At 41.5% G+C, this 11,817-nt stretch overlaps 1 protein-coding gene across 1 annotated transcript; it reads left to right on the plus strand.

Annotated features, from left to right (window-relative positions):
* The first annotated feature begins 290 nt into the window (after positions 1-290).
* On the plus strand, positions 291-11,817 carry TMEM175 (transmembrane protein 175). Its single transcript, XM_051643479.1, has 10 exons — positions 291-467; positions 1,521-1,559; positions 2,468-2,565; positions 2,967-3,018; positions 4,133-4,168; positions 5,389-5,472; positions 6,109-6,273; positions 7,589-7,667; positions 9,419-9,560; positions 10,112-11,817. Exons 1-10 carry the CDS (start codon positions 303-305, stop codon positions 10,773-10,775), a joined length of 1,524 nt encoding a protein of 507 aa, XP_051499439.1. The 5' UTR covers positions 291-302; the 3' UTR covers positions 10,776-11,817.

An 11,817-nucleotide genomic window follows, 5' to 3' on the forward strand; every position in this document is an offset into this window, starting at 1 on the left:
GAAACTGAAAATACAAAGTGTGTGATGACAAAAACAAAACAAAACAAAACAAAACAAACCACTGCCAGACAGAATCACAAATTCAGGTGTGTTTCCTTTGAAGACCCTGATTTTCTTTCCGTTACAGACGAAGGCTTTAAAAATGAAAATACTTCTCTGGAACAAAACAGCGTTTGCGACAGCGTTTGAGCGACTCGAGTGGGAGGAATCCCATCACGCCCGCCGCGCTCCGGGCTGAAGGGGCCGGGCGGCTCCGCGCCCCGCCTCGGGCCGCCCCGGGGCGGGCGGAGCGCTGCGGGGCCATGTCGGCTCCGTGGGCCTTGGCGGCGGGTCCCGGCGCGGCCGCGGAGCCTGAGGCGGTGCGGGGCCGGCGCCTGGAGCAGGAGCTGGGCAGCAGCAGCCAGCAGACGTCGCACCGGCTGCTGGCCTACAGCGACGCGCTGCTCTCCATCATCGCCACCGTGATGGTGAGCTCCCGGCACGGCCCCGCCGCGGAACCGGGGCCGGCCGCTGCGGGGCTGGGGCTGGGGCTGAGGTCGCGGGGCTGGGGCTGAGGTCGCGGGGCTTGCCGTGGGGCGGTGTGAGGGGAAGGAAGCCCCGGGCAGCCGCGGCCCGTCGTGGGCGCTGCCCATGCGCTGGTCTGCCCGGCGCGGGGCTCCAGCCGCCGCCTCCCCGCACCCGCAGCGGCCCCGTCGGATGGCGCGGCCCCGCAGCCGTGAGCTGGCGGGCGCGGTGCTGGCAGCGGCCTCGTCCCGCTGCCCACCAGGAAGGTTCTTGAAACAAAAATTTCGGAGCTTCCAAACCCCCTTGCTTTCTAACACTCCCCACAGCAGTGGGAGGCTGGGTGCGGCTGGGTAAGGATTCCGGGATCAGTACCCAATAACAACAAACAAGCTGTTATTGAGCAGGCATTCTTTAGTGCAGCGCTGGGGGTTCTCCATGAGTGCTCCAACGAGTTAGTGAAACACCCCGACTAATATACAACAAGAACACGCATACTCAGTTTTATGTCATTGAGTTCCCAGAATTCTTGTACACAGTCATTTCATTTTCTGAAATTGGCTGTCTTCGATGGTCTCCTGGAGGGGGTCTTTGTTGATTCTAGTCCTTTGTCCTGTCTCCCATCCTGGTCCTGTCTCCAGTCTCCCGCTGGTAGGTTGCCCAGGTGGGTCAGAATCCACATAACTTGTCTGTAGGTACCACAGGGTCTTAGAAGCCTTGATGTTATCACAACCTACAGGATGCTTGGCATAGTTGACTGATAGTTTCACAAAGCGCATTGTTTTAAAAGCAACCCTTAGTATAGCAAATTCATTATTTTAGTAAACTTTTACTAGGCCATATTTCTGTTGAATTTACCAATGAATATCCTATGGTGTCTCGTTCTGCTTTCCGGAACCGGTGCGCGGAGCGGCTGCCTGAGCCGGCAGCGGCTGCGGCCGCCAGGGTTGTTTCAGCTTGTCATCGAGCTCTCGGTACTGAAAAGAGTGCCGTGCACTAATAAGATGCTGTCATTGCAGATTCTGCCCGTGGCTCACACGAAAATACATCCTGATCAGGTACCCTGTGTCTTGTGATGTATTGTTTCTTGTGCTCTTGCTCAGACATGCAACAGACTCCTGTAACATCCCCGCTCATTTCACCTTCCAGACTATCCAAAAGCCCAAACCATTAAGTAACATTAAAACCAACATAAATTTCTCTGAGGGGGAGAAGCTGTTGAGCTTGGAAAAAATTCAAGGCTGAAGATCTGTGTAATCTGCAGAGGCTTCTGTGGTAATACTTGAAAGATGCTGTTAAGCTTGGGGACAGGTTGCCCAGGGAAGTTGTGGGTGGCCCATTCCCAGCAGTGTCAAAGGCCAGGTTGGATGGGACTTAGAACAACCTGGTCTAGTGGGAGGTCTCCCTGCCCATGCAGGAGAGGTTGGAACTAGATTATCTTGAACGTCCCTTCCAACTCAAACCATTCTATGATTAGTCTATTCAAGCAGTTGTTGTGGCTTATGCAAAACCTGCTGTGGTTAAAACCTTCCCTTCCTCATTGTTAACAATCATCCTGTGAGAACCTGTGTGATGCTTCTGCTCTAGAAGGCTGCACTAAGAAAATAAAAGGGACATTTTGTGGTCAGCCCTCTTCTGAAATGTATTATCACAGAAACAGTGCTAAGAAAGTGCATAATGGAATCATGAGGTGAAGAGAGCATGGGGAAAGTCCTTTACTGGTTGGAGGTGCATTGGCATATCTTGTGCCACTAACCACACATCTCAGCACACTTATTGGTGTCTAATAAACCTGTTTCACTGTGTGGTAGTAAAAAGGTTGTTGGAAGAGAATTGCATTATTAGCAGAAATTTAAAAATAATGTTGCATGCCTGCATGACCTTCCTTATTTGCAGGTGCTAATGATTTCACAATGTAACATTTAACTTCCCTTTCTCTGTCTCTGGATGCTACTTTCTGTTTCAGAAACTAGGTGAAAGTGTTCAGCAACTTCTCCTAGCAAAAATTGCAGTCTACTTGATGACCTTCTTAATAGTCACAGTGGCATGGGCAGCTCACGTAAGGTAGGAACACAGTGTATAGCTCCAAAGTTAAAGACAAACTATTGTTTAAAAGAAAAGAACAGGAGATTACCAGTGTCTGATACATTTCTGTCTTGCTGATGCATTTCTGAATTGTCTTTTGTTTGATAATATATAAAAAATTACTTGTGAAGAAAGGCTAAGTGGTGGATGACTGTACTCTGACACCACTGATACAGTAATACAGAGAAAAACAAGCATTATGTATCTATTAAATGAGAGTTACTCTTCATTTTACTTCATATTCTAGATGGAATTAAAATTTTTGATGGAATTAGGCTGAAAAAGTGGGACTTTGTAACTGGTGTGCATTTTTGTAGCAGTGTCATAAAACTTATTTTGTGAGCTGGCTTGTTAGTGATTTCTTGCTTTGCCTTTGACAGGTTGTTCCAAGTGGTAGTGCTTATAGATGATGTCCTGGCTCTTCTAAACCTGGTGAGTCTTGTCAGATACACAGAATGTTTAACTAGCATTGGTCACTTTTTAAAGTCTGTATCTGCATATCCAAAAGTTTCTAATTTAAGTAGCATAACTCTGCCAAGTTTCCAAGCCAGGAAGATACAAAAAGCTCAAATTCCTTCTTGCCAGAGTGGCTGATTGATAACTAACTTGCTTTTAGTCTGCATGTGTTTACGGTAAGCCAGAAGAAGGTCTGCAGCAAGTTAGTCTGAAATTCATCTGAGGGAACCAAAGAGGTGTCTGTGACAAAAGCTTTTGACTTTCTTCATCTGTGTCCAGCTGATGTGCCTGTCCACCAGACTTAAGAAAATGCAATGCTATGTCTTTTGTGGCAAAAAAAATAAATATGGGAGATTTGAATTACAGTTACGTTTTCAGTTCACGTTGCTCAGAAGCTTATTTGAAATAGAGCATTATATGCTCTTTCAGAAATATGATCTCTGAGAGACCAATCTCTGAATCAGTGTTTTGAATTTTACACTTGCCTCCATCTTAATGCTTAAAAATTCTTCATCTATTTGAGTATGTTTTTCAACAAGCCACTCTGTAATATCTTTGTTACTAGTAGTTTTAATGGAATTCTTCCATGGTGAACATATTCTTGCTTTCAGGTAGAGCTTAGCTTAAGGTGTGTAATTCTTATCTAGTGTACCTTTCAAAGCAATCCATGTATTTGTGCTTGATGTGTTGGGTTTTTTTTTAATTTGGTTTTTATATATATGAAGTCTTTCTGATCAGAGATTAATGGTTTTGAGAAATCATCTCTTTAGGAGGTGCAGGACTTTTGTCATTGCTTCTTCTGAAAGGTCTGTTAAGAACCATGGCAAAACTTTTACCTGTGGTATTGGTAAAAGACTGCAGTATTTTTCTGAAATAAGTCCATGCAGTTTGGAGAGCAAACATGGAAGATGTGTGCAGAACTACTCATTTGTTACAGTCAAAGCCCAGCAACTTCAGAAATGTTGCTTTTTTCATGACACTGCATAACCATTTGATCTGTTTGTGTTGCATTCTCTGGATACATCTTTAACAAGGAAAACACTTGCTTTGTGTTTTACCTACTGTTTCAGTAGGCTTTTTTCTTTTTTAGGCTTGTATGATGATCATAACTTTCTTGCCGTACACAGTAAGTCCTTCTATAAAATTTTACGTATGTTTAAATTACAGTTTTTTTCATTTATTTATTTGTAAACACTTTACCAAAATATTCAGAAGCTTGGGAAAGTGTTATCATAGTATAAACTCTGAATTTATTGTAATAGTTAAGCCTTGCTTTTTTAAAATTTATGAGGACTTGATATAACCTTCAATTACTACATGTTATAGACCTGGCAGAAAATGGGTATTCTCAAAGAAAAATTATATGAATGGAAAGTCATAGTTTCCCATTATTTCTTTTTAAAAAGCAGCTGTATTGAAAAATGTCCAAGTTGCCTGAAGAAAATTTGCATCCTGTAAGGGAACTAAATCTGTGTTTCAAAGTCCTCTTTACAGGACACAATATTTTCCACTTGTAATCTAGACAGAGCTTTTGGTCTCTTTCTTTACTTATTCAGCAAGGTTTATTCTGGCAGCTAATCATTCATTTTTTAAATCTGAAAATTTAATGTTCTTTGCAGTTCCTGGTCAGATAACCTTTAGACCTAGCAAAACTTTTTGCAGCTGAACACCATATTAGCAGAATGAAACGGTTGCTTAAAATGCTTCTTGATTTTTATTGCATGTGTAGAACAGATTTGTAAGACAGGCAGCGGTTTCTCTGTGGATATATATCTGTGTTATGCATTAGTCTTAAAAGAACAAGGCTGTGGTCAGTGAGACAGTCATTATCAGGAAGACCACATATTTTTTCACGTTGCCTGGAGGCTGAAATAATTTTTGGAAAGTTGTCAATTATACCCTAATACTAATCCCTGCTTTAGTGTTTTTTTTCTTCTTATGAAGCTGCAGAAACTAATAGAACAGGGAGCCGTGGAGGTAGAGAAATCAAAAGATTCAAAAGGTATCTTAATATCAAGAATTGTCACATCTCTGAACATCTTGTCTGCTGGAAATTCTGTTGAATGTTATCCTCAGCTACAAGCCAGTTTGTAGGTACTAAGGAGACATAGCATCAGGTTTTGTGGTACCAACATAGGAGCAAAGCCATCTGTCCAGGTGCCTTTGGTTGGGATGTCTGCATTTAATTGTGGCTAGAAATTGCATTTAGTAGAATTATATTGATATGCAAAGTATTAATTAGGTTTTGTGATTTTCAGTATTGAATTAAGAGTCCTTCTGCTACTCTATTGTTATTCCTTCATTGCTTTGTAATTAAATATTTGATCTAGTTGCATTTTTTTCTAGTTTTCCTTAATGGCCTCCTATCCAGAGGTGCCTTTTGGCATTTTCCTGTTCAGTGTCTGTGCTGTTGTCATTGGCCTTATACAGGTATTGGAACTATCTGTTTACATGTTCACTTTTAAATAGATTTTCTTGGGTAGGACTAAAATTCTGTTTCTTAACTATGGGTTTAAATTGTTGTGAGGCTTTTTTGTTTGTATAGCATTCTTTTCAAAGTCATGCCTGTTGTGGTAATACAGTACCTGTATGTTAGATGACTGTGTTGCTGCTGTCACATGAAGCTGATTTATGCAACCAGATCAGCTGATCTCAAAGTCTACAGAATAGTAATTCCTTTTCCACTCTTTAAAAATGCCCTGGGGAAATACCAATTGACTTTCCTGCTGAGGTTCTTACTGAGAAATGCAGTGATGTCTTAAGTGAACTTGGGCTTTCAGCCTCAGTCCAGTGGCACTCCTTTTCCCCTGGTGCAGTGCCTTGTCACTGTCATATTGTAGAGGTCTTCATTCCTCTTTGTGCAAGATCCATGGTTATGACAAGAGGAGACTTGACATGTGATACATTGGGAAATCTCAGAGCTTCTAAGACCAGCCCTCCATGTGCAAGTGAGGAGTAAGGCTGAAGGTGTTTTGGAATTTGTTGATTTATAGTTTAACAATTCTGTATTTGAAATGCTGCATACGCTTCTGTGTAATAACTTCAGTAATGCTCTTCTCTTTGCAGGCTGTGATAGTAGTGTACGGATTCTACCACCCACACTTACTAAATGAACAGATTCAGGAGTCTGCAAATCCAGATTTCTATAAACGCCATATCTTAAAGATTATCCTTCGAGGACCAGGTTTATGCTTTTTAGCAGCCATCTTTTCTTTTTTCTTTATTCCTTTGGTAAGTTCTTCCAGTTAACGGAAAACTTTGATGCAGCAGTTTCTATTGGTTGTATTTACTTCTGTATATTAAAATAAAAATGCCCATATCAATTACACAGACTTTCTCTGTTGCCAGTTCTGTGATGGTGTAATCATGGCTGCTGTTTTGCACTGGAGGTGTTCAGTTCAGATACCAATTGACAATTTGCTCCATGACTTTGGATAGCTTTGAAAGAATATTCTGCTACAACATTTGCTTTACTTGCTCTGCCTGATTTTTCTTTAATGCTTATCTTGCTTAGAAGCAGGTCTTCTAAATTGTATTTTTGCGTCTTGCTCATCATAACTAGGTAAGATAATGGGAAAGGTTACATGAAATAAACAACACCTTGCACTAACTAAAGACAAGTGAATATAATTGCTGCAGTAACTCAGGGTGTAAGACCAAATAGAAAAAGCAGAGCAGTTAGCCAACCTGCATTTCAAAACATGTTTTTGGCTAAGGCCTGCTCTTACACAGCATTTTTGTCTGCCGTCTTTATTGAACGGCAGTGAGTTGCTCCTACTTATTAATTTTTACCTTTCTCAGAACCCCTACTTGCAACTGAAGTCTAGTTTTTTGGATGTATCCTCAGCTTCCTTTCTGCTGTCTTGTTCTTTAGGAAAAAAATGGATTTAAGTGAATTTTGAGAGAGAGACCATGAGAATTAGCAGTTTTTAAATAATCCCCAAATTTGGGAAGAATCAGGTTGCTGTTGATAAAAGGGACAGTTATACTTAGACCTTTCCATGTTTGGACTCATAACTGGAAATATGTTTGCTCTTACACTCTTACTTCCCTCTTCTCCCTTGCCTTGTTCAGTAGTGTATTTTCTTTTAATATTAATAACAGTGACATTATTCTCCAAGTTACTTTTGTGCTTAGACCTGTGCAAAGCCTGTGAACAGCTTATGACCTGCTGAGTTGTCTTTGGGACACAAGTAGGAGATCCATAGAATATATTAAGTCCCCTTATGTCTCAAGGGACATGTAAGGATCATTTGGGATAGCTCTCCAGCTTCCAAAGAAGTCACTACGGCAGAATTCTTTCTCTCCTTGTTTTAGCTTGCTTAATTATTGTTACTAAATTAACTATCAAAAAGCAGCACATGCAATAAATATTCAGGAGGTGCATATGCAACTCAGGTCAGCTTTTCCCTTATCATAAAGTCAAGGTTTGTTTTCTCAATGTGATTATACATAGAGATTGAGACTGATAGTTTCATATTAAACTTGGAACATAGTGTAGATTTTGATAACTGAATTCAAACTGTGTTCGTGTTCCTTTCCACAGTCTTACCTATTCCTTGGGCTTGTAATTGTTTTTCCACATCTCACTCGATTCATTACATGGTGTAAAACCAAGATTGCTGGTAAGTAACAATATTCATAAACATATGTTCAAATTTGTTACTAGGTTGTCAACATGTTACTCAGACAGCCTGAAATGAAGTAATTGTAGTCCTACTTCCATCTTCCATTTTGAAACTTAAGTGATTTGGGGGTTTATTGTCGTGCTTCCGAACAGTTTCTCTCTCACTAGTTGGTTTCCATTATTTTGTGACTAAATGTGTGTAAGGCACCACACTTTCAGAGATGATTTCTGAGTGCAAAACATCTGGTTTGTCATGAATATGCTTGTGCATGCACACATACACGAGTACATAAATGCTGCCTGCAGGCTGTCTATCCTTTTTCCCTGTTAAAAAGGGAGAATATGGACTGAAGAATATAGGAAGCAAGCTCTGTGCCTGTGGCACTTTCTTCCCAGCAATACTGTAGGGCTCTGTATTTTCAAACCATCAAGCAGAGCACCTATAAATCAGACTTTGTCAGGGTAATTAACTGTTTACAGTTGTTACATCTCATTACTCTTAACTGCTGTGGTCTAAAGGTGTGCCTTCACAAACTAAAGTCAGCTTAAACCTGTGTTTCCTTACCTCGTGCTCCCTGTCTGTGGTCTTTCTGCCCCCTTGGCATCAGCACTGACAATTGCACAACCACCAGCCAGAGCTGCTTCTAAGCTCTGCTGAGAAGGTGGTTGCCAGTGCCAGAATAAAGGGCAAGGTGGTACAGTGCAACCTGCTGAGCCAAAACATGGGCCATCCTTCTTTGAGAGCAATATAAACTGACCACAGAAACACTGAACAGATAGTGTCTTTGGAATTGGCACTCCCCAACTGAGTAAGAAGAGTAGTACCTTTTTTTCTTCTGCTGCTGCTGTTCAGCCTAGTACAAGTCTGTCTGTGTAAGCTGCAAATGGGAGTGTACTTTTGTCTCCTCTGTATTTAAGCAACAAGAGACAGCAAGGCAGAAATTCTCTGAAACAGCTAAAGCTAGACTTTCAGAGCCAGAGAATAAACACATACAAATATTGCCTGTGCCTGCTGTGAGGGGCAGGCTGTGGTTTGCAATCAGGTCATGTCTCTATATGTCTCATTCCCCCAAATGGCTATCATAAATTAGTGCTGTATTGACTGTGTTGTGATTGTTTGCTTTACATTCAGTTCCCTTCTTGCTTCCTCAGGAAACTGACAGGTTTTCCTTTGTACAGCCTGCACTCCTGAAGTGGTGCAACTTGGCCAGCTGGGCAGTTCAGCATCCAGTCTTTAGGAACGTGTTTCATATTTTCTGTAAAAGATCCAGGGTCCCAGTTTTTCATAAAAGACTGGATTTGTTTGAAAGCTGGCCATCTGGTGTCCTGGTGGAACCCTCCAGTGTTTCCTCCCATGCAGTGTAAGTTCTCCACACTGTCTTAGAGGACTTAGAGCTGCTGGGGCTTTCAGGCACAACATCTGATTTGTTTAGCTTAAATGTTTTGTTCAATTACAGTTTTGAGTCACTATTCACTTGGTGGAAATAGTCTGCCATACAGTTTAAAGAATGGCTTTTTTGTCCCTAAAGCACTTGTTGTCCTGGAAGCAACATGAATTTCAGGCAGAGCCAGAGCTGCTGAAAAAAAGTGGAATGACTCACCTGTGAAGATGAATGACACCCTTCTTTCTACAGAAAGATTTTGGAATGTGAGGGGAAAGAGAAAGAGAGGTCACAGTAGGTTTTTAACTGCCTTGTTTTATACTACCTGATTTTGTCTTTCATTATTAAACATTTAGATTTTTTCCAGGTCAGAGAGAGGAAGAGGAGGAACACCATCGCTTAGAAACCTTCAATTTTTACCTCAGTGAGCCTCTGAGTAAGGAACGAGTAGAGGCATTTAGTGATGGAGTCTATGCTATTGTAGCAACCCTGCTCATTTTGGATATATGGTAAGGCTTTCTGTTGCCTCTTATACTTTTTGTTGTTGAAGACAGTATTATTAACATTTGTCTGTATGTGATATTTGAGGAAATAAAATTAACCAAAAATTGACTTCTGAAACCTCCAGTTGTTACTTTAAATGTGATTTTCTGGAAAGATCCAGAACATGAACCAATATATCTGTAATGGCCGCATTTCAGCCATAGTGGTCATCAGTCTATTTAATGTATGCTGAGTGGAGAGTATTGAGGAACCAAGTTGCCTTTTTGCTTAGCCATGGTTTCAGAAAAGAAGGCTTGTATCAAGAGAAGCTGTTCAGTCACTGTGGCAACTTTATTAATTACCCTAAAGGAATGCCAGCTTACTTCCAGATTTCTTGCCAGATCTCATTCGTTTGCAGAGCTATTTTTTAAAATGCTGTTTTTAAGTTACAAATGAAGAGAAGTACAGAGTGGATGTCTGTTATTCTCTTCTTGCTCAGAGTAAAGCAGGATAGTTCAACGTTGCTCCAGGTATGTTTTTGTAACAATAATATGCCAAGTAAGTTTTCTCTCCACAGTGAAGACAATGTCCCTGATCCCAGAGAAGTTGAGAAGAAGTTCCATGGCAGCCTTCTTGAAGCTTTAAGTGAATATGGGCCAAACTACCTAGCCTACTTCGGCTCGTTTGTAACAATTGGTCTCCTGTGGTTTGTCCATCACTCACTGTTCCTTTATGTAACAAAAGCTACAAGATTAATGGGACTCCTTAACATACTTTCACTGGCTTTCATTGGTGGGCTTCCACTAGCTTACCAGCTGACCAGTGAATTTGCAGAGAAGTCCCACAATGAAATAGAAGCCATTCAGGTCAGCTGTGTTATCACTTTCTTTGCCAGCATTTTCCAGTTTGCAATATGGACTACAGCCCTCCTCCATGAAACAGAAACTTTGAGTCCTTTTGCTAGATACGGTGGCAAGGAGCATGCCTTCATGTTTGCCAAGCTGGCTCTATACCCGTGTGTAAGCCTTGGGGTCTTCTTCCTAACATGCTTGTTAAGTGAATTTAGCACGGCAATTTTCCATCTTATGCAGATTGTAATCCCATTTGCTTTTCTTGCCTTGCGCATTTTTGTTAGAATTTCCTTAACTGTCATAAAGTCCGTGATGTCTCTCTCCAGACGGAAGGTTGTATTGTTGGAAGAAGAGGAGGCATGCTTGTCTCCTACTGAAGCACTCTCCTAAATTTCCGTGCAGTGCATGTGAAGTTGTTAAATTAACTTCAGTTCTTCTAACTCACATTATCTTCATGTGTGGATTATATGGATCTAAACCAAGGCCCGCCTTGGCCATAACTGGGGTATATTTAAGTTTTTGCTGGTCCTGCTTGAGGCCCTTTCTTCAAAACCTGTAACTGAAAAAAACTGGGTAAGTAGGGGATATGAAGAAAAGCATGTTCCCCTTCCTTTAGAGTTACCCTTTTGAAAACATGCTGCTTGACACATAATTGTGGTGATGATCGCTTAAGTGCATAAACAGATGTGCAGTAAAATGCCCTTTTCTGACACAGGGCAGTTGCTCTGGCAGCCAAACACAGGTCTAGAAGCTGGTTGTGCAGCTGTTAAGATGGGGACTGAGGCATGGAAGACATGGGACACCTCTGGATTTCTGGATAGTGCATCGTGGTAGATGGTTTCCCTAAGTAGAGAGTCCCACAGATTTCTGAGTCTCAGGAAGGCAGCAAAAGAAACTAACGCTGCAGAAGTTCCATTTTGTGATGCTTATGCACAGTTTGGTAAGCTTCATGCTTATCAAATGTTACCCTGCAGAGAGCTGCACAGAAGGAGTGGGCAAAGTGATCAAGCCTCAAACGGTCCTGGAGGCCTTCACATTTATTTTTGGCCGAGCCATTAGTTTGTATCTTGAACTGTCGTAGTGCCTGATAACTTTAATGCCATATGTAAAGGCATTTGAGGGGATTTTGTTGTTCTTTAAAAAAAAATAATAAAAAATTCTGTGGTGAAGTATGCCTGGAGTTGTGAGTGAAAATAAATTCAGATAGCTTGTTTCAGTTGAGATCAGTCTTGAAAGCACATGGGCTTTCAGTGTGAAGCACCTTGGTACCAACAGATCACTGCTGGTATCACACTGTTCTTGTGAGAGAGCATGTCCAGGTATTCAAGGGGCTTTGTACCTGGTTGAGGTGAAATGAACTGCAGAAGGATCCTGTATCGTGCTGTGTATCACAGGTTTTTTCTGGTGTTTAATAAAAGCACTTTTGGTTCTA

Source organism: Apus apus, chromosome Z (genome assembly GCF_020740795.1).
Source record: "Apus apus isolate bApuApu2 chromosome Z, bApuApu2.pri.cur, whole genome shotgun sequence".
NCBI lineage: Eukaryota > Metazoa > Chordata > Aves > Apodiformes > Apodidae > Apus > Apus apus.

Bases quoted from the DNA above. Each gene is read 5' to 3' on its own strand.
- TMEM175 (XM_051643479.1), top strand. From the start codon at position 303: ATGTCGGCTCCGTGGGCCTTGGCGGCGGGTCCCGGCGCGGCCGCGGAG. The intron at 1,560-2,467 runs GTACCCTGTGTC...TTTCTGTTTCAG, and splicing joins CGAAAATACATCCTGATCAG to AAACTAGGTGAAAGTGTTCA. The intron at 9,561-10,111 runs GTAAGGCTTTCT...TTCTCTCCACAG, and splicing joins CTGCTCATTTTGGATATATG to TGAAGACAATGTCCCTGATC.